General features: G+C 50.0%; 1 protein-coding gene across 2 annotated transcripts; it reads right to left on the minus strand.

The window, feature by feature from the left end:
- Positions 1-3,856: 3,856 nt before the first annotated feature.
- Positions 3,857-26,376, minus strand: RBSN (rabenosyn, RAB effector). Of its 2 annotated transcripts, none has more exons than XM_004692357.2 (12): positions 26,256-26,376; positions 23,709-24,027; positions 19,752-19,889; positions 17,610-17,710; positions 16,754-16,799; positions 16,485-16,646; positions 14,618-14,859; positions 13,251-13,321; positions 10,451-10,537; positions 9,158-9,260; positions 8,123-8,227; positions 3,857-7,522 (listed from the first exon to the last, which is right to left on the minus strand). In XM_004692357.2, exons 2-12 carry the CDS (start codon positions 23,854-23,856, stop codon positions 6,383-6,385), a joined length of 2,343 nt encoding a protein of 780 aa, XP_004692414.1. In that variant the 5' UTR covers positions 23,857-24,027; positions 26,256-26,376; the 3' UTR covers positions 3,857-6,382. The 2 variants fall into 2 exon arrangements, with proteins under 2 accessions (XP_004692414.1, XP_012587639.1); XM_012732185.1 differs by lacking the exon at positions 26,256-26,376 and adding an exon at positions 25,729-25,749.
- Between the last annotated feature and the right edge of the window lie 667 nt (positions 26,377-27,043).

Raw genomic sequence — 27,043 nt, forward strand, 5'->3', positions numbered from 1 at the left:
CTCGGTAAACGCCCAGCATTTGTCTTGGGCGGTCCGACTCGCTTTCCTACAGGAGTCCCCAAACTCGTCCAGTTTGCTGTAAACGGCAGGCACGCGTCCCTCTCGACTGAAAGGCGTCCCCTGTGTGGCCGGGTCACGCCCCGATCCAGGCTCCCGTCAGGGGCCCTCGGCCAGCCTGTTCCCTTGTCCGAGCTATTGTGGACGGTGCTGAAATACGCATTGTAGAGCAGATTAGTTTTTGTTTTTGTTTTTTTTTAACTGATTTCACCTTCTTTGGATAGATGCCCAAGAGAGAGGTTGCTGGGTACCACAGTACTTCCACTGATAAGGTAGGTCCAGGTTTTAAGATGATAAATCCAGATAACCGCCCATAATGGCGGTACCAGTTTATACCCCAGCGGCGGGGCCTCAAGGCTCCTTCCTGGCATCCAGTCAGGCTTGTTGCTGCAGCCCTTTTGATACGTGATGTCCTCATGGTGTGAAGATAGCTCACTGCGGTTTTAACCTGCACCTGCATCTCTCACTAGGTGTGATGATGAAAAATTTCCCCTGTATCTATTGACTTTCTGGATATATTCTCTTTGGTGAATTTTCTGTTCATCTCTGTTGCCCATTTATTAATTTGGTTGTTTTCCTGTTGTTGAATTTATAAGCCTTGCAGTCATGTAATGTGCAAATATTTTCTCCCCTTCAGTAGGATGCTTTTAAGTCTGTATCTTCTTTCACTGTTTTTAAGGTAATTCCAACTGTTTGTTTTTATTTTCCTTGCTGTTAGTATTGAGTTTTCAAAAACATCTTTGTCATCAGATGTCACCGATATTTTCTTCTGTATAGTTATTTATGACAGGTCTTCATCTAGATCTTTAATCCAATTTTATCTTTAATAAACTTGGAGTTTATTTTTGTGCATGGCATTAAGAGAGGAATCCAAATTCATTCTCTTACGCTTTCAGTTTTCCCACCACCATTTAATACACTCTCCTTTAACCACTGAAGGGTTGTACCTATCTTACCATAAACTAAGTATCGATACGTATGTGCATTTATTTCAGGACTTCTCTGTTCCAATGATCCATGTGTCTGTTGTTGTGCCAATACTATATTGTGTGTAGTCCTGTTGCTTCAGAGCATAAAGCCAAGCAATGTGATGCCTGTTTGTTTCTCTCAAAAAATATCTTTAAATAGGCTCAAGCTGAGTCAAGGATGCTGAGTTCAGGCACTAAGTCAGCTAATTAAGTTGCTGCTCAACCTCAAATAAATCCATTTTTCTCTCTGAACTTACCCGTTTCATCATGTGTGATTGATTGCCAACACTGATTTTTTAACTTCACCTTTTAAAATAGCTGGGTAGTATCTAACACTGATTTTTAAGTGATTTGCAGAAAGGAAAGACATTTGGGACCTATTACTTCCTACTTCAGCCACTTAGCAACCGACCTGCCACTTTCTCATAAGCAAAACATGGATAAGATGCGTTTCTGAAATACTGAGAACGTGTTTATTTCTGCCTCCCTTTTAAAGGCTGATTTTGCCAGGTGTAGAATTTTAGGGTGGTGGGGACTTTACTTCAACACTAAGTATTTCTTCTGCTCTCACCTGATAGCTAAGAACCTACAGTTCTTTATTTCTCTATAGGTAAGTTGTGTGGTTTTTTTTTTTCCTGGCCTCTTCTAAGTTTCTCTTTGATTTTGCTTTTTATGGTTTCAGTAAGATATACCTGGGTAGAATTATTCCCCTTCCCTCATATTCATCTTGCTTAGTATTTTGAGCTTCCTAGATCTGTGGCTTGGTAACTGTCATTAATTTTGGAAAGTCGTTGCCATTATCTTCAAATATTTCTTGAGTCTTTTTCACTCTTTAGGATTCTAATTACAAACGTTTCATCTTTTGATAACATTCACGTTTCCCCATAATTCCATTTTCTATCCTGCTTTTATTTCTTCCTTTGCATTTCAGTAGGAAGTTCCTATTAACCCATCTTCAAGAGCATTTTCTTGTCTCAGCTGAATCTGGTCTTCTGCGGAGCTGTCAGAAGCTTGGGCTTTATTGCATTTCCTTTGCTAGTGTTATTTCTAGCATTTCCTTTTGCGTAGGCCAGAATGGCCTTTACGTGGTATCAATATGTGAAGAAATTCATTTCTTCAAAGTGAGCTAGAGTAGGATCCTTGTGCACTTTTTACATACCCAAAGATGATTTTTTTTTCCCTTTAAGTTGGATAGGTGAGGAAACACTACCTAACTTAGGAGGTGATGGTATGAACTGTTGAATCTCTCTTAGGGGTTAGTTTGGAAGGAGCCAAAACTTAAAAAAGCGTTAACTCTTGACTTGGTTTCGATTCTGCGTTTAGTTGAGCGCAGACAGGCGTGGCGTCTGCCGCAGCATTATCCTGACAGCCCGGAGAGAAAGCGAAGTCCCTGGCAAAGGGCTGGTTAAGCCAGCACTGCCAGTCTGGCCTCCCCACCTGCTGCTCATCTCCTCCTGGGCCTGCCCTAAATGAGCTACCAGCAGGCTTCCTTGCCTCTGGCTTCCTTTGGAGGGGGGAGGGGGCAGCGTTGGGGCAAAAGGCCAGAGCTCCTGGTGGGGTTGACCCCGGGAAGGCGGAAGGGTGGACAGATGGCAGCCATGGTCATTGAGACTAGCGCAGGGAGCAGTATTCCTGTCACAGCCCTGTCTCCCGTGCGTTTCACCAAGAGCTGCAGGCTGTCAGCGTCAACCAGGAGGCTCTGGTGCCCACGGCCAATGCCACAGAGTTCTGTTCAAATTCTAGCAACTCTTCTTCCAGACAGGCAGTGGAAGAATAAAGGAAGAACTCACAGTAGTTTATCAAATACTACAGGGAATAGGAAACTTTTCTATTTCTCTGTTTCTCGTAGCCATGTGACCTAGGAAGATTTCAGTCAGTAAATACCTGAAAATGGTTAAGGAGGAAGATGAAGAGAACAATGATAGACGTGATCATGAAGCAGAATCCGAAGGCAAAACAGATGTGCTTTTAAAATGAGGGAAGCACATTTTGACTTTACTTGTCTCCTCTCAGAGACTTCTGCATCCTCCCCTGCGGGCTAGGGAGCCTCCCAGGACCTCTTCCACGGGCCTCTCTACAGCTGGAGGCTGTGGAGCGAAGCTAGTTCATCTTTTTGACAGAGTTTAAAGACGCTCTAAATATCAGTTGTGTACGTTCCTATGTGTACATTTTGGAATTTTTGTAAACAAAGGTCAAGTTTTAGCTAAATATGGAGTTTACTGGTAGCATGTTACATTTGAACTTTTGTAGATTAAGAAAATTTGTTTTGACTATTTGTCTAAACTCCATGTTTTAATTCTAAGTTTTCCTTTTCTATTAGTTTTTACATCCTTTCATAGTAAAATGACTTGTGGAACTAGTCTTGAAACACTATTTTTCTAATACCTTATTACTTGAGACTTGTAAAATTTTAAAATAAGCACTTCTAACACTTTCATTCCCAGAGAAAAATTCCAGGCCAAATTAATAGATAAGAAATTTTTTCTTCTTTAAAACATTTGACCGTTCCTTTTTGCACATCCATAGGGATTTTACTGTCACCAAGAAGCATTGTAAGTCCTTAATTTTTTTTATGGGGTAAAACTTTAGGCTCTTTTCACTCTTTTAAAGAAACAGGATTTGCATCCAATAAATCATCCCTCGGTGTCCAGCCTCATATGAGTTCCGCACCCCCGGCCCCCATTTCCGCCGAGCTGTATCCCTTTCCCTCTTCCCGGTAACTTCTGATGTTCTCTACCCCTCGAGTTTTCTAAGTTTAGTTTAGAATAAGGTACTTTCAATAAAAAAAGGGGACGTTATCTGGCGATTCTCTGTAATACCACGCACGCACACATGCGCACAGGCACACACTCCCAACCACTAATCTGTAATTTTATTTTTTTTTAAAAAGGTTCCAATACAGGCCACAAGTAGTGCATGCAAATCAATGACCCGCACACTGTCACCCATGCCCGCACGACCAGCTCCTCGCTCTGAGTTGTCACCTAATCACACCATGTCCGAGCAGCATGTGGCCAGCTGGTGTGGCACATTCTAGTGTATCTACACAGCAACAACACGAAGTGTCCTTAGTGTGTCAGAGAGGGAAAGATACAAACGAGGCAGCAAAGGAAAACTCGGCCTTCATGTGATGCCCAAACCCACTCTCGGCGGTTGGCCACGTCGAGGGGATTGGCCGGCGCCACCACGCACGCATGTTCCCTGCCGGGGTGGCGCAGTGGCGGAAGAGAGTGCTGTCCGTGAGGTTAGAAACTGAAGTGCTGCAATCCATTAGGCTCCTCTTCCGTGACGTCAACCCGTCACTGTAAATCCACCTCAGTGCCTATGTGAAATCTGGGAAATGCACGTAAGGGGTAGAGACTCCGACACCGGCCAGAGCTGTGGTTACAGGAGACTCCTGCCCTGGAAGGACTCAATGGAAGAACCACCTCAGAACGTTTTAGTTTGATTTAGTATATTCAGTGATTTTATAACTGTTAAAAAGCATCTCTTACGTGTGTGGTCCTTGATGCGCTTGACCACTTCACCACTTACACGTTGCCACCTGGGGCTGATTGAAGGAGAGGGCACATTTGTTCACGACTCTTAATTGAAGCCACCAGCTCATTAAGATGGCTGCTCCCGTAAGAGAAGTGATTATGGTGGGAGGCAGCCTTTACCTGCAGGAACTGCCCACCTTTCTGTGCAAAGAGTGCCCTCGTCTTCAGTTGGAGAAAAGGCAGGAAGGACTGAGCGGACAGCCGTGGAACCCTCCAGAATTAAGCATCAAGGACATGGGCCTCAGGGAGGAAAGGCAGCCTATACTAGTAGCTAGCTCCCCTGACCCCTCACGACAGAAACCTGGATGACCCACTCACAGTCCTTTGAGCAGAACCCAGTGCAAAGAGCCTGTCAATGCCCCACACAGGGCTTTTCCATTCTGCCAAAGGACCCACACGTGCTAAAGAAACGTGAATAGCGTCACCACAAATACCATTATTTTTACACCAGGACATTTTAGACAGTCCCCAGATCAACAGGTGTCTTCCCAGAATGTAACAAGACACGTGTCAGCTCTCACACCGGGGAGTGTGACTTAGTGAAGGGACCGGTGACCAGTTATTGTTCACTAACCACCAAACGCAACTGCAGTGACTCGCCCCAGGGCTGAGCGCAGTGAAGATCATCACGTCAGACTTCACTTCGGGGCAAGGGTTCTACTCCTTAAACCAAGCAGCAGAGCTAAACAAACAATTTCCCTTTGCCCTCAACTGGTTAAAAGTTCAAGTACTATGGTGCTACCAGAATAATCCTGCATTGACCCCTTCAGACGTCTGTTCCTTAATACTGTGAAGAAAAAATCTCACTGGTGTCCCAGGACAGGACAGGTTGCACCAAGAAAGCAAGAAAGCTAATCAACTACCCCTGGAGGTCAGTTTATCTTCTGACTCAGGGAAGGTTGTACTCTCCTGACAAAGTTCCAGAGAGGCTTCCCGATCACTAATCCCTAAATTATAAACTGGCCCCTTTGAAAAAGCCCAGGAAAGAGTAATTTTGCCAAAGTTCTGGTGGGAAGTTTCTTGATGGAAGGCCTGTTCCATCAGTCATTCAGTTCCAACAAAGCAACGCTAGGGTTGGGACCCCCCTCGCAAATAACCCTACCTCTGTCAAATTACAATCATCCATTCCTGTTTGCTAAAAAGTGCGTCATCAGGATCTCTGCGATGTCCCTGCACTGAGAGATCAATTCCTTGAGAGAGACAAAGATTCCAAACTAAGAAGGAAATCTTTAAAGAAAAAAAAGGGGGAACAGACCTTGGTAAAGCACCGCCCCCATCACCAGCTCTTAAAAGAAGCTCTAAGCGCTCCTCTATCACCGCCCCAGCAAAGAGCCACCCCACCGACTGCCAGAGGAAGCCCAGGGCGAAGGCCCCAGCCTCGCGGCTCTGCCAGAGCAAAGGAAGGCGTAAAGGGGCCCACTTGTCCGTGGGGGCTGAAGAGAGGGCCCTACGCCAGGCGGCCCTGGAATGCCACACAGTGGCCCAAGGCCAGACAAATGGGCCCTTCAGGAGCACAACCCCCATTTCTACTTGGGCCCAACGGAACTATATGTAGTTACACCTCAGCAGTTAAAGTTTAACCCCCTTCTAAAGGAAAAACCCAACTTAAAAAAAAAAAACAGGAAAAACAGCAAGTGACCGCTGATTCTCCTGTTCTAGTTCCCATTTTGTTTTCAGCTGTAGTGAAAATACCTTCACGGCGCGATGAGAAGCAGCAGAGTCTCGCTCAACCTGCAGGCATCTTAGTTCTTGCCCTTCCGCCTCCGTCAAGCCAACTAGCCCTGTCCCCGGCTCCGCTGGGTGCTGCCCACCCACTGGTCAGTCGGTGCCGCCTTGCTGTCTGGCCAAGGTGCGCTTCAGCTCCCTCAGATTCTCTGTCAGCACGTCTACTTCATCCAGGCGGCCACACTGCTTGGCGTCGAAGATGTACGCCTTGATGTTATCGATCTGCTGCAGGAGCAGCTCCTCCTCGATCGGCGCCTCGCCCTCCGGCCCGCTGTCACTGTCCAGCTCGAACGGGTTGGTGCAGGCGGCTTCCTCAAAGGGGTTGCCAGGAGCAGGCGGGCTCGCGGGCCTCTGCTGGGGACGCTCTTCTTCCTCGTCGAAGGGGTTGGGCGCTGGGCTGTCTGGGCTGACGAAGGGATTCCCCGCCGCTGCCTCCTCCTCCTCCTCCTCCTCAAAGGGGTTGTACTCTTTCAGAACGTGGGCTGAAGGGCGGGAGGACAGGTCTGCAGCAGGGGGGCTGCTCGTGCCCTCTGCTGTGGGGCTGGACAGGTCTTCCTCCTCAAAGGGGTTCAGGGAGGACACCTCATTCTGATGGGACATGGCGTCCTGGGGGAGCAATTCCCGGCCCAGGGCTGGCGGCCCAGACCATACTCTGACGGTCTCTTGAGATAAGCTGGGGGAAGGGGTTTTGGAGGCCGCAATGCTCTGAACTGGGCAAGAGTCTAGATCCAGAGCATAAGCAAGGGCGCGAGGCTCCCTCCCAGGCTCCAGCTGAAACGGCCTGACTTCTCGGAAGTCCAGGGACCGAGTCCGGGTGTGCACAGCAGCCGTCTGCAGCTGCTCCCGCTCGCGCTCGCGCTCCTGCAGCATCTGCAGCTGCTCCCGCTGCAGGTCCTCCGCCTCCGCCTGCCTCCGGGACAGCTCGATGGCCTTCTCTGTCTGCTGCTGGTCATACTCGTCCTGCAGCTGCCGCAGGTTGTCCTGCAGCGTGCGCACTTCGTCGGCCCTGCCCGCGGCCTTGGCCTGACTGATGAATGAGGTGATGTTGTGGATCTGCTGGAGGAGGGGGTCCGAGTCTTCACTCTGCCCCTGACCGCCTGACAGGGGGAGCCAGCCCTCAGCCTTTCTCAGGGGGGCCCGGCCTCCATGAAGGGATGACACCTCCCCATTGGCTGCACGAGATGCCAAGTCACCCCGCCTTTCCTCGAGTCTTCGCTGGGATTCCAAGGCAGCCTGAGGAAATGCCAAATCAAGGAGAAAAAATGTGGTCACCGTGTCACCAGCAGATGTGCCATCAGCCAGCCTCCACAGCTCTGCTAGCACTGAGCAGGTGGATTCCAAACACCCCAGGGCCTCAGGCACCCAGCTGCTAAAAGCAAGTCACGCTTTTTATCTGAGGTACAAGAGTTAAGGGATAAGGTTTTCTCAACCTTAGATTCACAGGCCACCCACTTGCCTCAAACCTCTCAGGTCTAGCACCACACATGAGTGTCTGCGCACTGCGTCAAACACGCGTGTTCACTTTTTGCTTAACAGCGCACTTCCCAAAGAGTTCTATGAAAACTCCCGGTGTCTGGGCTGCCTGCAACCTCTATCAGAGGGAAACCAGCCAGTCTCTGGTATTCTGGGTAGGAGAAGATCTGCAGAACTGCTGGGGAAAAACAATAATTCTGATGTCTAAGGAGGAGGGCAGGCCCAGCAGAAGAAAATGTAAACTTGAGTGAGGCAGAAGTTCTGAGCCACTGAAACCTCAAGGAACTTCTGGGGAGCCCACGAGGCCTCCGTGCTGAGAGCTGTGGGGGAGGCGGACCCCAGCAGCCTGCCTCCACTCACCTGCCTCTCCAGGATCCTCTTCTGCTCCATTTCCTGCTGTCTTTTCTTTTTCAGTTCCTCAAACTGTTCTTTGGTTGGTAGTGACATCAAACCAAGCAACTTTTCCTGTGGGGAATCACAATTTTACACTTAAACTCTGGTGGAGGTTCATTTCACCTAGAAGAGTTTAGGTCAGATCGGGAAGCCTCCATCAGAGCCTCCGCCTGCACTGCTTCTCCACAGCTCTCTGCGACAGCTTAGATGCCGTATCTGGTTATTTATCTTTTGTAAGAACAGGAATGTTGTCTTTTTGCCCCTGGCAGGATGCCCAGCACCTACAACACCGCCTGGTACATAGCTGACACTCCCTAAATAACTCCGTCACCAGTCAAGAGGAGAAAGGGCCACCTCTCTGCAGGAGACTGTGACGGGCCTCTGAAGTCTGTCAGGGAGTGCGAAGGCAGTTAACTGGGACCCCGGGAGGCTTTCTGAGGTAGAAACAACTCAGATCTAACCACTGAGGTTTGTTCCACCCTTGAATCAGTTGTTCCCCTCCCACCAATGGTCCAAGAAGAGTCCCTCAGGAGCCTACCCTAAGGAAGACATGCGACGTACAAGCACTCAATAGAAAAAAAGGTATCTATTACCTACCCCCCGAAAGGGAGTGGCTAAGTAAAGCATAAATGGTCAAAGCAGTATTTTGCAGCCATTCAAAGTATTATCTGAATGCTAGGTAAAAAAAGTGCTTGTGAAATAAAACTCAGTGAGAATGACATAAACTTGCAAATATGTCCTAACTGTAATGACTTATATAACAAATAGAAATGGGGAAAAAGGAAGAAAAGATACCAAGATGATGAGTGACTGTACTGGGGCATAATGTTAAAAGTAGTTTTTGCTTTCAATGGAAATCCAGGCTTTTCTCTAAATGTGGCAGAGGCATTTATAATCTTAAAAAAGTATGCCATGTATTTCTACGCAGGCAAACTCCTGGCAGGGCCTGCCTCTGAGAGGCAGAGGGCAGGGCGGAAGCGTGACGGCCTCCTCCCGTCTTACCTGCACGAACAGCGTGGCCGAGTATCTGATCATCCTCTGCAGCCGCAGAGTGCTGGGATGTGGCGCAGGGTCCTGGTTCAAGCCTAAGGTCAAGATCTTCTTGCTGGATCGGAACAAACACATCAGGACAGTGGGTGCTGCCAGCCTCCGAGACAGAGACTAAACCTCTCCGGGTCATCAGGGAAAGCTTGTGGCAAAGAGGTGAGCTCCAGTGGAGTGCCCTTGAAGATGACGCTGCGTTCGCCTCTTTGGCTCCACCCAGGGCCTCTCACGCAGCGTGGGGCCCGGGGTCACGGCAGCCACCGAGACGGCCGCGCTGGGGTCCTGCGCTCTGTTCACTGTTCTGTCACTGCCTTCAGTTCCTTAGTGCGTCTTTTTTTTATATATATATTTATTCATTTATGGATACAAGGGCTAGGGTGTAGGCCAGAGGTGCAGAGGGTAAGAGGTTTCACCAGAGACAAGGTGGGGAGAGAACAGGCAGATCTACTGAAATGCACTGCTGAGGGGAGCAGCGGGTGAGACAGGAGAGGCCACTGCACCATCTGTGGGTCACTCCCTGGCTGGGACTGACCTTAGGCCGCAGTGGCTGGTGCTAGTTTCATAGTGCTGAGACTCTGACCCCTGTGCCACCAGGAAGGGCCAAATTTCTTAATAAGTCTTAATAGTTTTGAACAAGGGACTTACATTTTCATTTTGCACCGGGCCCCACAAATTATTGGGCTGTCTGAAAAGTCACGACACATTTTTCCTTGAAAAACAGAAAAAAAATACGTCATGACTTTCCCGACAATCCAGCATGAAGCCAGTTTTGCAAGCTAAGCTGGATCAATATTCCTCATTCAGCTCTTCCTGCATCACTCACTTCCTACAGCAAAAGGGCAGGTGTAACCTCAGAGCCAGCACAGGGCAGAGGCAGCTGTCAACTTGAAGGCCGAAGCTGAGTGTCCGGCCTGGCACCATCACTTGCTACCTGTGGTTTATTATAAAATGGGGACAATAACCCCTGCGCCACAGGGTAGCTTCGGCAGAACCAATGAGCCCCTCTGGGTGGGGACACCAGGGAGTGGCAATTAGCTGGTGTCAACAGTTAGCTCCTAGTGCTTCGCCAACAATTCACAGTAAAAACCCTGTGCCAACATTCAGTGAGACAGAGTGCTGGGGGCCGCACCTCCCCCACCCCACGCCACGGGGCTGGAAGCGAGCACAGGTCGGCCAGCCGCCCCCCCCCCCATCAAAGCAGCGCCTGCTCCACTCAGGGCAGCAGGACAGACAGCAGCTGCCAAGACTCACCTTAGAGCATCTATTAGCTCATACACTTTCTGCACCTCTACCCGGAGGTCACTGGCATGTTCCAGACTGTAGGTTGTCTCTCCAGCACTAAGGAGAAAGCAGAGATGTTTCATCTAAGTTTTGTCACAATGACTGCAGACGGTAGTATGGAAACACTAAAGTCTGAGGCCGCACAAAGGGGGACAAAGTTACTTCTCTCAAGTGGCTTCTCTGACTTAAATACAAAGCAGTGTCCACTCCTTTCCAAAATACGCTCGCCAGCTGGAAGCCACTCTCAGGGACAGACTTGTTTCCAGGCCTCTGAGGACCAGCTACTACTTACACGCATCATCAAAATACGTGCAACTGAGTCTACTGCCCTATTGCCCGATTTCACTGTGGCTTCTAAGACATAGTGATTTACTCAGTGAGTTGGTCCAGTACAGCACAGAAAACATATGACTCTTCTCACACAGAGACTACGTAGGGAGAAAAGTAGCTGCAGAGGCACTAAAGGGCTCCAGGGCAAGCAACACCCCGCAACGCAGCACACGCGAAATGGCTCCCTTTTGAGAGCAACTGTGAGACAAGCACACTGATTCCTGATCAAAAATGGAGGGTGGGAGTAGGTCTGCCCAGGGTGCAGGCAGCGACCTTGGGGAAGGCCAGAGCTGGCTAAGCTCTCGTCCCAGAGGAAGAGCAGTTACCCTGTGATCTCAGTGCTGCTCACGCACGAGCCCATTACCCACCCCCAGGGCAGTGGTTGTGACTTCCCATTTGCATCCTTAGTAACTCACACATGGCCATGCATAACGAACGTTTCCAAGGAGAGAAACATTTCAGATGACCCGTAACTCATCCAACCCCAGCAAGGACCAGCTCAGGAGCCTCTCTGAGACAGCATAACTGAAGCTATATTTCCCTAGTTTTCTTTTTAACGATTTACTTTATCTATTCATGCATAAAAGGCCAGAGGTGCAGGGGTTTGAGAGGATTCACCAGAGACAGAGTGGGGAGAGAGCATGCAGACTGACTGAGATACACTGCTGAGAAGCGCAGAGGATGAGACCAGAGAGGTCTGCTGCACCATGTGGGTCAGCTCCTTGGCTGGGGATCGAACTCAGGCTGCACTGGCTGCAGTTACATAGTGCTGAGACTTAAACCCTTGCACCACCAGGGAGGCTCTATTTCCCTATTTTACCTCCTGAAAACCAATCTTAGCTGGAAAGGTATTGTTGTGTGCTGTAACTTGAGGGTTCAGCTAAGTTGTTTTTCAGCATCTCTTATTGCACAGTTTGCCGAAAGAACACCAGGCCAGTATTAAGAGGACTTGTGCTTTGTCTTGTTTTCTCTTCCAAACGTGCAAATTATCAAGGCCTGCCAAATTCTGCAATCACCTGCCCTGTTCTCAGTCAGGTCAACCTGTCCTGCTCTCCTCAGGTGCCATCAGTGCTCCAGCACGATCTGACCGCTTGCTGATGGCCCGGGCCCCAACACAGTGCAGCTCCCTGGCGGGGCACTGTCATGTTCAGCCCTGGCACCGAGAGCAGAGCTTGGCACGTACCTAGTGCTCAATGACTGTCTGCAAGTGCGCAGACAAGGGGATGAAATCATCCGATGTTGGATGCTAACAGCACCTCAAATTCTAGCTTACCTATCTGTCATCTACAGAAGAGGCAGTATCCTTAAAAAATGGCTAGCAACCCTTTTCCAGAAAGGAACTGATACTAGTATTTTGAGCTTTGAAAGCCAAGTGGTCTGTTGTAACCATTGAACTCTGCTGCTATCCTGCTAGCGCAGATACCAACAGTCACCAGACAGACAGGCACGGCCGTGCTCCAGAAGCACGTGTGTATGAGAACAAGGAGCAGAGCAAGTGCTGGCCAGGACGTGCAGAAGCTGAAGCGCTGCTCCCGTGCTGGAGGAACACAAAGGGCGCAGCCACTCTGGAAAGGCCACCCAGTACCCCCGGCAGTCAAATACAGAGTTACCAGGGGGCCAGGCAACCCCACACGCCCAAGAGAAATACACGTCCACAGACGTGCACAGCAACACTCAGGGCGCTGTTCCCGACGGCCAAAGTGGAAGCCCGTGTCTGGGAAGGGCTAGCGGGTGCAAGAGACTGTGCACGCCACGTTTCCCACAAGGGCGACGAGCATGGCGAGGCTACAGAGCATCGCGCCGCGTGAAGAAGTCAGATGCAGGGCACATCTGCGGCTTCACCCGTGTGCGCCGTCCTGGGTACGCAAATCCAGAGCGGTACAGGGCGAGCAGGTAAGCAGTGACTGCTGATGAGCGTGGGGTTACTTATTTCATTTTAGAATTAAGACAGCAGTGATGGCTGAGCAACCTTGTGAATGTACTAAGACCACTGAACTGTGCACTTTAGAAGGGCAAATTTCAGCGTATTATACCTTAAATTAAAAAAATAATATATAGAGACCAGACTGGGTTTAGGCTGTGGGTCAAAGGTCACCAACTGCGCCCTAAAGGAAATGCCTGTTCTGTGGCCTAACACCGCCATGTCACCCTCAAGTGGCACCTACGTGGGGGGAGCACGAAGCCCATCGCCTCTGCCCACCTCCAGGCGCTCTGCGTAGCCCACCCCCACCCCCACCTTCCCTGAACCGCTCGAGCAGAACAGTTGGGCCGCATGAGCAAGGGACGCAGGACTGGATGAGTGTGGGCCACAGACGGGGCAGATTCTCTTCAGTCGATCAGAGAAGATTAGCAGAGAGTTAAGATTTTCATTTTCAGTTACTGAACTGCCCTCAAGTGCAAGAAACGTCACCACTGAACTGGAGCGACAGGAAGAGCTTACTTTAGGGATGCCGCCATCCTGATGTACTCGGGAGCTTTTTGGTCAACTTTTTCCATGCAAAGTCGTAATTTCTAAGAACAAAAAGGAAGAGGTGAGTGGTTCTCTTACGGTACGGAGAAGCCCACCCAGGAGCCAGTTGACAGAGGCAGTTCTCTAAACAGTTTCCAAAGTGGGCAGCTGCCAAGAGTGGTTTTTTGCTTCATTTCATCTTGTTTCGACAGTTACCATCTCCCGGCTTCAGGTGTTCACTTTACAAGCAAAATCCCTGTGGGAAGGGGAGGGAGGGGGGACGCTCAAGCGGATGTTTCTGAGAGGAGCGAGGCCCTCCAGGACAAAAGCCAAAGCGTGTACCAAGGCAGAGAAGGAGAAAGAGCTGCTACGCTCGGTCTCGGGGGACGCAGGCCCTGGCGCGGCCTCCAGGCTCCCTCCGTGGAGGAGGAAGCGCCGTGCTTGTCCGAGACCCCGCCCGGGCCGGGGCAGGCAGCTCCTTCTCCTTTTCTCTCTTTCCCCGTAAATCTGCCCTTCTGAATGGAAAAAAAGGAAGCAAAAAGCATGTGGCTATTTATAAAAGTGAGTCTTCAGGTCCTGAACGCCGACTCAGGAATGAATATGGCCACACCTGCAGCTCAGCTCGGGGCTTCACTACCACGTTTCCAGTAATCTTCGCGGGGAGCCCCAATCTCGGCCCTCGCGACCTCCAGATCTGCGGACGCAACCACTCGGCAGTCACCAGGCAGATGCGTGTTCTCTCTCTGCTCAGAATTCGCCGGTTTCCTGTCGGGGAGCTCCCCAACTCCCACTGGCTCTGCCCACCCCACCTGGTCAATCGGTCTCAGCCTGCAGCTCTCACGAGGCCCCTGGGAGGCCCAGCCGGTCTCCCCAGTCGGGCCCCACACCCCGTCTTCCTGGCTGCGCTGCCTTCCTCTCCCTGCGCGCTTCTGCCGAGTATTCCGAGGTCGCTGGTGGTGACGAGCGGAGGCAAACTGGGGCTCACCGGGGAAGCCTACCCTGGGGGGCTTTCTCACACGCTGGCGACGCCTAAGGCTCCCAGGTCAGTCTCCCAGGCCTTCTCTGGCCACGGTTCGCCCCGGCCCCAGCCCAGAACCTATCCCCTCATTCTGGGACCGCCAGAGCCTCCAACTGCCAGTTCCCAAGCAGGCAAGGAGGGTAAGGAACGAGTCGGTCGCAGCACACTCAGGCTCACTCTGTGACTCACCCAGGGCCAAGCCAGGAAGCCACACTGGCCCTTTAGCAGAAACTAAAAATGATTCACTGGAGCAACTTCCCAAAACATCCCCCCAACCTGCAGGCTTGTGCCCAGCAAACAGCTGGCTGCCTCTCACGGCGACCCAAGCCAGACGAGCCACCTCGTAGAGCCTGGCGATGTCGGGCGTGTGCTCCCTCTCGTCGATCTGCCGCTCCCGCGCGAGCAGCGTGTCCTTGCAGTGCGTGCAGCAGCGGATGCGGTCGTCGTCCTTCTCGTCCAGCACGGAGCTCACGCTGCTCACGCTGCTGATGCTGCCCCGGCGGGAGCCGTGGACGCTGCTGGGTGACTGGCTGGGGCTGGTATGCGAGCTCAGGGCGTCCTTGCTGGCACTGGTGAGCTTGTCTGTGGAGCACAGCACAGGGCAGGCAGCGGTGAGCCCGGGCCTCCGCCACCTGCCATCCACGACCGCTGGGGAGCCCGCGGCAGCTGACGGGGCAAGAACCACCCGCGACGCTGACACCACCCGCGACGCTGCCACCGGAGTCTGGTGCTCAGGGAGGTGGAGTCACTGCCAGCCAGATGGATCCACGTCCAGCCCGGCCTTACACCTCCTGCCCTCCACCTGCCCCGCGTCTCCCAGGCAATCTGTGTTCTCCCGGCCCTGCGCCTCACTCCTGCTCCCTAATTCCTCGTGGCAAAACCCCACCTGCCTTTCCTGTCAGCGCCCGCACTGGCCCCTCTGGGAGCATTCCCACTGCTCTCCCCGTGGGACCCTCTACCTGCCCCCAGGGCTGCCTATGAGTCCGGGACTCTTCAAGGGCAGAAACTCTTACTCATCCGTGTGTCCTTTTATGTCCGCAGGCCCCTCGCTGCAGCTGCCCAGTAAATGTTGGCTCGTCAGCCCAACAAGAAAGGTCCCACAAGTGGAACTCATGCGGCCTCGGGTGAGACAGGGGTCAGTCTCACGGTAAAAAGGAAACTACCAAGACAACGTGTGCCTGGTGATGCCACAGCCAAACTGGGGGAGCGTCTGTGCAGACCCCAGTTGCCAACAGCACGTGTGGCGCCAGCAGAACTCACCAGTGTTGCACCACCCCCAGTGCCAGGACTGGGGAAGCCCGCGAGACTGTTGTTAGCAGCTTTTACCAATTGAGGTTCCCAGCTGTGGCCCCGCTGGCCTCGGGCCTCACTCCAGCTCGCAAGCAGGCTCCCCCCTCCCGCCTGCGCCTCCCTCCTCCTGCCTGCGCTGTCCACTCACTCTCCCTCACCCCGTCCCGCACCTGCGCTCTCGCTCTGCATAAGCAGGTGCCCTCCCGCCCCTGCCGTCAGAGCCCTCATCTTCCAAGGCTCTTCCTGAACAACACGGCCACCCTGCTCGGCCTCTTCCGCAATCAGCAGCCTCCTGCTATGACACTTCTGTTCTAGGGGACGGTGAGCTCAAAGGACAGGGAAGCGTCTTCAGGAAAGAGCTAGCCCGCGCCCACGTTAGAGCCCCTCTCCACAGTCTCCGCTCAAAGCCTTACCCGCACTGACAAACAGCTGACAGAGATTTGCTCAACCTGCCTTGGTGATGTAACTTCTCTCTTTATAAAGCAACTATTTCTATTCCCTGCTAGATGCTGGATCCTTAGGGGACGGATGATGCCTCATAATAGGACCAGAAATGGGCAAACAGCAAACTCCTTGCTGGCCATGATTCCCCTGGACATTGATGCTGGTCACGACCAACCAGGCTTTGTGTGGCCCTTGGGGTAAGTACAATTTTTACATTTGTAAAAGGTTGTCTAAAAAAGAGGAAATGTGACAGAGACCATCTGGGGGTCACAAAATTGAATATATTTACTCTCTGGTCTTTTACCGAAAACAGTTGTCAACCCCTGTTAAGACTCTCACTCCACCTGCAGTGGGCTTCAGGGAATCATCAAGCGAGTGAATGACGATCTCATGGGCTGTAAACTTAAACCAAAAGGTCCCGAAAGCTTCCCAGCAAACACCGTCGTCTCAGGAGACCCTCTGAGGTCACCTACTTGCCAGGGGCAGGCTGATGAGCTCCACACACTTCTTGCACATGATGGACCCACACAGGCGGCAGTGGTGGCGGCGGTTACGGATGCTGAACTTACTGCCACAGTCTGGACAGAAAGGGACGTCCTGGTCGTTGACCCAAGGCACCACAGACTTTTCTATTGCTTTAGGAAGAACAAAACAAAAACCAACCAAACAAAAAAGCCAGTCATTTGCAGAGATTTGGTCAGAAAAAAAGACAAACCGAGTGAATATGAGCGGAGTTAGTTACCTCGGATCTTAGCAGACTCGGTGTTTGTTCTGTCAAATGCAGTGAGCTGTCAAGGAGAAAGAAGGAGCAGATGGTATTAATGAGGGGATGGACACACTCTGCACGGGCCGGAGGCAGCAAGCAGGACTTAGCACACCTGCCTCTCAGGTCTCGCCCGCCACCCCTCACCCACAAAGTCACAAGAGCAACGTCACACGCAGTGAAGTGTTAAGAGTTGCGGCTGAAAGGCACCTCCATATTCCCATGTCCCGCTTGCAATTCTTTAGCGTCAGTTACCCACGTGAGCATAAGAAGGGGTAGAAAGGGTAGTGGAGATGGCACGGAGAGCGACAGGGAACGCGCATCCCCACGGTCCTGCTGGACAATGCCACTGGCCCCGTATTTCTGCGCGGAGCACACCTATTGTACCTGAGGTTGCTCTTACACAACAAACATCTCTAAGAGCAAAGTGAAACAGCAAACATGGCCTGAAGACATCTTACACAGCGCCGGCAGAGGCCAGCCAGCCGTGCCCACGCTGACCAGGCTGGGCACCCCTGTGGACTGCCCCCAGTTCACTATCTGCCGTCAAGTGAGTCCAACACTATGCCTGACCGTGCCTAGGACACCCAAGGAGGCAAGACCCTGAAAGCAGAAAGTGCTCGAGCAGCAGAGAAGGCTTCGGGGGAGGGAAGCCGGTCGCATGACAAGCACCGACCCGGGCAGTCCTCAGCAGCAGCCCCCACCGCATCCTCTGGGTGGGGGTTTCTCTGCCGGCTGCAGATACACAGGACATTCATTGCATGCTACAGAAATGTAACTCCCCCAGGAAATTTGCATTTGCAGAAAAAATTTGCTTTAACACAACAAAATTTACCTTCTCTAACCTGATAATTAATTTATTGACTTCAACAACATAGTGGTCAATTCTGGCAGCTCGGTGTTTTTTGAAGTCTGAAAGATGGCTTCTCACAGCACCTAGAAAGGGACAGAGACAACAGCAACTTGTCACTTTACTGAGGGAGCTTATCCACCTTGCTGTGATCCTCAGCGAATTTCAAAAGCAAGTAAAATTTCTAAGATTTTAGAGTGTCCGTAAAAAAATTTTTAATTAGGAAAGCAAATGGAAGGAAATTAGCCAAAATGGTAACTGTGGTTACCTTGGAGGCAACAAAACATAACGTAAGAGATCCCAGAGTCCAGCGGATAAAAGTTCGGACTCTGGAGCAATCCTGTGTTCAAGTCTGAATCTGCCACACACTACATGCCCTCAGACCAATTACTTAGCCTCTCTGTAACTTGTAACATCACCTACAAAACAGGGATAACAACAGTATCTACTTTAGAGGGTTGTTGTGAAGACCAAATAAACTTAAAGTGACAGCCTAGCACATGAATTTGTGCCAAAAAAAAGGCAGTAACATTATCAGTGATTTAAAAAAATCATACTTTCTACACTTGTCATATTTTTCTGTATGCCAAAGCTGTTGTTTTTCCCATCAAAATGAAAACAATCCTCAAAAGAACCCCCAAAATGTAAATTCCAATAGATGCCCTTGGGGGACGAGTTCCTCGGGCCAGCAGTCGAAACGTGGGACAAACCTCCCCAGCACGACTGGGGCCGGGCAGCCCGTCGGGGCCTGCAACACGCCGGCTGGCACGCCACCTCCAAGCAGCACCCTGCCCTCGACCTGGCGGGACTCGGCTCACACCTCCAACTGTGGCCCAACATTCATCACCCGCCCACCTGAGTGTCTCATGCTACACATGTAACCAGCCATGTGTTTCTCCATTCCTAACCATATGCCAGTAAAATTTCCATTTAGAACTCTAAGGGGTGACTATAATATTAACATCTAACATCTGCCATTCGCTTGACCTGCGATCTGTGACGTCAGTTATTGTCATAAGCACGTTAATCAGGAAAATGACCCTGATAACTTAATACTGGCCATCACTGAAATAGCTATCAAAAAGCAAACAAGAGTTTACATTCCTGAAATTTCTCCTTTGTTTCTAATTGACTTTCATAGGTAATTTATAACTCATATGCATAGTATTATTTTTAAAGTCATGAAAATGTTTCCTTTCTGCATCAGCCACATGAGAAGACGGAACACTTGAAATGTGGCTAGTGTAAGGCTGAGGAACTAACTTTTAATTTTACTTAATTTAAATTTTAAAAGCCCAGTATAATCAGTGGTCGTCACTCTGGCATGCAGCTCAACGCTTTTCCCATCCCAAAGCCACCTTCTGTAGTGGCACCTTAGAAACAGGGTGGGTGGCTCTGGGTGACGTCACCCTTCCTAGAGCCTGTTTTCTCATCTGTAAGTGGGAATGAATGTCAAAGCCATTCTACCTTGTTAGGCTTTTGTGAAAAGTGAAAAAATAAAGAATCATGAGACAATCTTACTTATCCATTTCACAGTCAGAAAATAAACTCAGTAAGGATGTTTCCACTTAACAGTAAAGGGCCTGCAGGTTCTGTCTGCTGGTTCAAATCTGTGTGGCCTGATGTTTTTGGTGACAGCTACACTGAACTAGTATTCACATATGCAATCTATCATTTAAAGGACAAAAATTCAATGGTTTATAGTATACTCATAAGAGCTGTGCAATCATAACCAAAATAAATTCTAGAATAGTTTGATCACTGGAAAAAGATTATCCTGAAAGTAAGTAGATACCATAATTACATGATTCTGGAAAGTAAGGCGCACAAGCCATTGGAGTTTGCACCTGAGTTGATGTCAGAGACCTGTACTCATCCACCAGTTTCTCAAATTTCCCAGCTACTTGGGAAGTCAGGTCCCTCTGGGGTCAGTGAGAGTTAAATGTGCTAACACACAGTAGATGTCCACTCTCTCTCGTCTGCTCTCCTCCCAGCTAGCATGTAAGGTGCACAAGAAACTCAGACCATTCTGGTTTATTGATCCCCCCTCAGCCAGCTCTTAAAATACTACCTAGAACATATAGATGACCGATCAGAAGTGATAAATGAATGAAGAAATTTTCTTACCGAGTTCCTGGGGTTCCCACACGTAAGGATCAACCCCTCCATAGCTGAAAGATTCATATCCTCGGGTCCCCGATTCTGCTCGATCATCTTCTCGTCTCAATAATCTGTTCTTTGCTTTCTTTGCTTTCTGGACAAGACCTTAAAAAATGAAACACTACAAATGAATCCATGAAGAACCCAGGAAAGTGTCAAGGGAAATCTCAAAAAAAAAAAAAAAAAAGCCCCAAATTGATGAAATAATTATGTTTAAAAACGAAATGTTTGTATCTTGAATAAAATGCACATATCACTTGTACCACAAACGCCACAGACCAAAACTAGCTAGTTGGTATGAGCAGTAAGTTGGCTTATCATGCCAACAGGTAGCTACTAAATAAATGATTACGGCCAACTTTAAGAGCCAGTTAAACAGATGTGCTAAAGTCATATCCAAGCTGGGGACCAGGGAAACAGAGTGGGTATTTTTTCACTGTCAAATAGAGAAGTGGATACGTAGATATATCCATTTTTCAAAACGTACTGAACTGTGCACCTGAAAACTTACATATAACACTTTATTTCATCCAAAATATTTTGCTTTCTTTAATCAAATGCTATAGTATACTAACTTACTTACCTAGGGGACACATGAGTGAACACTTCCTGTCTGCTAACCCAACATCCCTGGGCTGAGGTGCCCAAAACACGTAACTGGAGATAGAGCTCTCCCCAGCCCCCACTGCCACCTGCCTACTGAATGCCCAAGTGAGAACGCTGACAAGAAGCTACAAGATGCAGATATCACACATACAGCCCAACACAAAGAACCAAGATTTGGGAAGAGAACAAATTGAAAGTGCTTTCAAATGCAGAGCCTGCTCGTGCCAGGCCACAAAGACGGGCTATCCCTACTTACAAACAAGGACTTGGCATCAAAGAGGAGGAACTTCTTCCCCCAAGACCACAGCACAAGACTGAAAACAGAACCCTCATCTGCCTGGGCCCCCAGCTTCCCCCTTCAGCACTGACTGAAAACTGTGCCTCCAAAGAACAGGGGTTCCACTACCAGTGCTGCCAGGAGACCTGAGGTGGAAATGGATCAACAGTCAAGAGAGGGGGAAAAAGTCTCAACTCTAAGTTGCCCTCATTAACGTTCTTAAATTTCAGGTGACTGCCATCCCTTTCGGGCACAGAATCTAGTAGACAGCCCCAGACTTAAAACAAAATAATCCAACTTCTTTTACATTTAATAGAGCATATTTCATGGCGATCCCATGACTCTGAGGTATCCCACCACTTGAGTAACATGAAAAATACTCCTGTTGCTTTTCAAAAATCTAGGCAGATATGCGGGACTGGCAGGCAGGGTGTGAAACCGACAAGGTCAGTGATAAGTCTTTTAGACTAATAAGCGAATTCCCTAATCATCAGCCACTCTGGGATGGTGTTCTACAACAGGAAAAATAACAGGACAGAACTTAACAACATTCTCTAAAGTGCCTCAAGTAGTCTTTTTTAACAATGGGGGCGCAGCAACTGCCCAGTGTAATCAAAGAATCTGGAGTTAGCAAACACCAATTCTTCTTTGCAAACAAGGCTGAACTGTGTCAGGAGAGTCAGGCAGTCTATGCCATGGGGCCACGACAGCAGGCAAAGGAAACTGCCTGGCCATCTTCCCGGAGTGGGCGTAGCCTTCAAGAGGGGCCAATTTTTAAGAACAATTCCATATGATCTTAATATCACAAAGCAGAAGCCAGTTAGATTTCAATCACCTTTTTCTGGAGTTACTGCATTTGCTAAACTAAAGCTGAAACAGGGCTGGGGCCAAACTCATCGACCACTTGTTAGCAATCACAAGTTTGTGTTTTCCTCCCTAAACTCGTTCCAAAATCTTTTTGCTGTAATATTTCACTTGCCTAAAACTAGCATTGGCTTAGAATTTCTCAGCATCAAGACCCAATGGAGAGGTGATCTGCTTTTCAAAGGATTTTCCAAAACTCTTTTATATCAACTTTTAAAGCTTTACTTTGCTGAACTGAAACTCAGCAACCTACAACACAAGCAAGAATTCCTCCCTAATGAAGTGAATCATCGCTAATGACACTAAAGGAATGTTCAACTCAATCTCTTCATTTTTCTGAGGTATGATGGGGGGAAACCCACAAGAAAATCCTTTCAAGTTTCCTTTAAAAGGAACATTTCCATGCTAGTATTTAAAAAGTAGATTTCCCTATCTATTATTCCCTAATAATCTTAACCATTTTCCCTCTAATAGCAAGGTCATCGCAGAAATTCAAGGACATCCTCTAAAACCTCTCAACTTCACTGGCATCAAAGTCAGCAATGTCATGGTCACAGCTCAGCAGTGCTCACTGAAATCACAGAGCCTCCAGACACCTAGAGAAACAGCACAGTTTTCCAGGTGCAGGCCACGCTGGGCCTCGCAGGGAGACAGCAGAATGAGGCTCAGACTTGCACCTGGGCTCGAGGCCCACCGCAGCCAGTTCCCATGTGGCCCTGTAGTCAACGCTTCTGAGCCTCACCTTTTCTTTGTAAAATGACCAACTACATCCCTGCAGGGTTATGAGAGTCAAATGAAGTAAAAATGTGTGTGAACAAATTCTGAAAACTCTGAAGTGCAGAACTTATGGTGGAGGGCCACGAGCCTCTAATAGTAGCTCTGCACCAATCTCTACAGTCAGACGGCACCTTGTCAGCCAGGACTCCAGATTTTTAAATGCTCGAGTGTGCCAGATTTCGGATGATGTTATAAATGTTAATGCCTCGACAGCTCTTTCTGCACTGGAAAGCGAGGCACAGGACAGGATGATTTGATTGTAGGGGACGTGTGACTCTCGCTTGTATGGAGGCCAAAGTCCACTCAGGAATACATGATCTTTCCCATCCAACATAGAATTGTGACTACAGCTCCCAAACCTTTTAAGTCTTGCTGTGTTCAGAAATGCTGCCAGTTGTGAGAAGCAGGGTCTCTCACCCTCTGCACCTCTGACCTGTACCGCAGTTTTTGTTTGCATAGATTTTTTTTTTTAAAGATTTATTTATTTGTGCATACAGACTGGGGTACAGGCCAGAGGCTCAGGGGCGGCGAGAGGCTTCACCAGAGACAGAGTGGGGAGTGGGGAGCAGAACAGGCAGATCGATGAAGTACACTGCTGAGGGGAACAGGGGTGGGTCAGGAGAGGTCTGCCACGCCATGTGGTCACCTCCAGGGCAGGTGGGAATCGAACTCATGTGGAAGTGGCTTTAGCTTCTCAGTGCTGTGCTTTAACCCGCTGCGCCACCAGGGAGGGCCGCATAGATCTTTTTTTAAGAAAGGGTCCTTTTTATAAAAAGAATCTATAGTCCATATAAATAAATAAGCACTATAGTCAAATTACTTGGAAATATTATCTCTACAACCCTAGGACCTAGGCTTTGGGAAGTTCAAAAACCAAATTTTAAGTTTTGGGATTATTTCTTTTTATTTTTCAACTGTGACCTCACTTTTCCTAGGTTGCAGGGAGTAAGCCAGCTGAGGAAGGAAGGACAGCAGGGAGGCCGGAGTCTGAGACAAGGAGATGAGCACACGATGTGTCTCTACTTTCAGAGCAAAGAGAAGGCTTTCTACTCTCAAGCCCTCTGGGCGCGCAGAGCGGGAACTCAGCCATCAGGAGACAGCAGAGCACAATGAGTCCCCTTACTGGGTATGACGCCAGTGCTCGTGGTGACTTCAGCCAGGTTACTTAACCTCTCAGTGTCTTACATGGGGGCTCACCGTCACACAGTATTGTGAGACATAAAGGAAGATGACAACATGGAAGATTTTGAACAATGCCTGCTTGGCACAGTGTAAGGATTAGATAAGTTTCTGATAACAATCTATTACTGTTATCATCATGTTTCAGTGGTGACATGGAAACCAGTGGAGATCACCACCCCTACTGACAGAATGGAATAAACGAAACCCTTGCCTCTTACTTTTAATTTGCCCTCTGACATCTCGGTCATCCCCCGAGTGCTCATCTTCATAATGCGACTGAAGCTGATAGAAAGACTGCAGGTCCTTCAGGCACAAGGGGCAGAGAAAGCCCTCCCGCACTTCCCCTGGGTCATCCAGAGAAGCCATGGCAGTGTGGGTCACAGCCCCCGTGAGGCAGGGGCCTCGTGCCAAGAGTCAGCTTGATTCTTCTGCAAGCAACAGGGTTCCGGAGGCATTAACTTAACCAAGCAGCACATGGAGAATGAGGACGTGGCATTGTGGCCTGAATGATGCTGCTTCCTTGGAGTAGAAGAAACCCTGATAAAGGACAGAAAGGGAAAAAGTCAATTCAGGGAAATCAGCAGCAACAGAATTTTCTTCATTCTTTTCACAATCAACAGGGTACTTAATGTCTGTGTGTGCAAGTTTGAACTAACAAACCACAAAAAAAGTTGGTGTTCAAACAATCCCAGGCTTCCTACATTAAGTCTGCTTCACTGGGCTATGGCAATGTCTTATTGGCCAGGGTCACCTCAGTAAGAGTCCTGGCCTGAGGGAGAACTCAGACAAAGCTTGACACTAAAGCAGAGAAATTTCTCCCCAAGAACCTGAGGCCAAAACCACAGTATAAAATGAGACATAAAACCCTGAAGATGTGAGCGTATCACTGACAGCGGTGACTCAAGTAGGAAGCATAGATTCTTGAAGGAAAGAAAATTCTATGTCGACAGAAGCACAATACCAGGCAATTCTCTAACACTCATTCCAGATGTTCCGACTTCATGACCTCTGTGCTACTTGAGCTATCGGGGAAATGCCTTCAGTACTCATTCAGAAGCACTTTTATTTGACTCTCTTTACCTTGATCATTTACTCAGCCACATAAATGAGTTCCTGCTTCTGTGCTGAAAATGCAAAGAGACCTGAGAGACTGAACCTACATCTGTCAGTGCAAATAATAATAATAATAATTATAATTATAAAGACAACAGTCAACTGGCATAACTTAATCTTAAATTGGGAAGCCCTCAGAGACGGAGGCTTGGCTGTTGCAAACAATAATAGTGTCTGTCCTATGAAAGGAAATCTCAACCTCAGTCTAAAGGAGTGCATCAGAAACCTAGTGCTCAAAAAGGAAAATCTGCTTATATAGCACTTTCTCTCTAATCAATTACTGGGCTTCATAAGTGACAACTAAGGAGCAAGATTAATGTTCTGACTACAATAAAGGAACTTGGAACTCAAAACAAGTCAGGGTTTCATAAGTTACACTCTGTTTTACTGATCCATGTCAAAGTCACTTCCAATGTCACCTTGGCTACCAGTGATGGGGGGAATCTGGACAAAAACATTACACAAAAGCAGAGAATTTTTCCCCCACAGCCATAGTAGTGACCCTCAGCTTTGGAAGTACTTGCTTAGAGGGCCACTGAGGAGGGACTTCTTGGCCCTCAAAGCTGAAGGGTGACAGTGAACCAGAAAATAAATAACCGAAACACCAGGTCTGTTTTCTCCTCCAGCTAAGAAACCCAGTGACTGTGTACATGCAGACTGTCAAGGAAACAGCAACTCCAGGTCTGACATGTTCCCTCCCAGACATTTTCGCCTGATGTGGGGACTGACAACCCCTTCCTTCTGGTGCACCCAAATCTAAGAGCCACGAATCAAACACAAACCCACCCTCTCCTCTCAACCCAATACCACTTCAAGGAAAGGCTGCTTCTTTGAGACACTGCGACTGGACGGCCCCTGCACTTCTCCACAGCACTCACCTCGATGTATAACCACAAGGACCTGAGTGAAATGACTGAACACCTAAGATCATAAGGTCTGTCAGGGCAGACACCCTGTCTATTTGCCCCAGCACCAATCCCCGGGGTTCTAGAACAAACCACCACGCACCACAGTGAAGCTCCATGAAGGAATGAAGACAACCAAGCCCACACCACAAACCGAAGCCCCTACCACCAAGCACCAGGGCAACCCTACCTGCATACCTGCAAGCCCCTGGCATCCTACCTGCAGGCCCCTGGCATCCTACCTGCAGGCCCCTGGCATCCTACCTGCAGGCCCCTGGCATCCTAAGCGAAGCATCCAACAGCAAGGCCGCCCTCGGGCGATGCCACACATCCCGCGCCCCAAGGTGCGCTCGTCGCATAACCACACACAACACGAGGACCCCAACCCACGGGGCCGACACGACAGCCCCACGCACCGCACACACCCGCCCCGAACGCCTCGACCTCGTCAGCCAGAGGCAAGCGCAGCGCCCCGGGGGCAGCCCCCCCACCCCCGCCCCGCGCCTCAGCCTCAGACCCAAGCGCAGCTGCGCACGCCCCGCGCGACCGACCGCACAGCCCGAGAGCCCAACCACCGCGGCGCAGGCCAGCGAGCGCGCGGCCCTCAGCCGCGGCGCCCACCACGCTCGCCACACCCACCGCCACCTCCCGTCGCCCACTCTCGCGGCCCGCGCGTCCGTGCCCGGTGGGCAGCCGCGCTCCGCCCCGCCCCTCCCTGCCCAGCAGGCCCGTCCCCGCCTTCGGTACCCCACGAGGTTGCCGCTGGCAGGCAGGCCTGGACCGGCCTCGGGCCCGGGCTCTGGGCCTCCGAAGTCCCTCACTCCGCCGCGGCGGCCATCGGCATCGGCTGCTCGGCGCTCGGCAGGCGCGCCTCAGGCGGCACCGAAACCGGAAGGAAGGCTGGGCGACGCCCGTCGAACGCCGAGTCATCGAGGGCGCGGGACGGCGACTTCTGCGCAGGCGCCGTAAGCACCAGCTGGCTGCGGAGGGCTGATTTTGCGACGCTTGGACGTGCCAGGCGCTGGCCCGAGCAGCTCGCTCTCCACCCGGCTGTGCACACAGGAGGGCTGAAGCCTGTCACGCCGTAGTTCAGGCTGAACAATGAATGAGGCAGCCGCGGGATCTTCAACGCCTCCGACCCCAGCCCAACTGCAGTTCTAAATTCGAGACCGTTCTTTGGAGTTAGAGATAAAGGGAATATGCAGAAGACTTAGAGGCTGTAGAAAGATCCAGAATACAAACACTTGAGTAGGAGCGTAGAATGACAGCATGCCCGGTGGTTGTTCGGCACCTGTGTCCAGACTGGTGGCATTTTCAAATGTATGGCCATCAGCACCCGCTGCCCGGCGCTATGGCCGCCGCCGCAGGGTACACAAGACACAGCCCATCGCAGGCCTGGAGTGGTGTTTTTCTGTGTGGGGTGGCCTTGGCTGTGGCCTCGCTCCGGACATCCGTCTGGGGGCAGATAAGTCTCAAAACGGGCTGTGCTTTCAGGCTGGACTACCTTTGGGGTTAAGCCATGAGCCTTTTATTAA

This window comes from Condylura cristata, unplaced genomic scaffold (assembly GCF_000260355.1).
Source record: "Condylura cristata isolate star-nosed mole 26May11 unplaced genomic scaffold, ConCri1.0 scaffold00033, whole genome shotgun sequence".
In the NCBI taxonomy this organism is placed as follows: domain Eukaryota; kingdom Metazoa; phylum Chordata; class Mammalia; order Eulipotyphla; family Talpidae; genus Condylura; species Condylura cristata.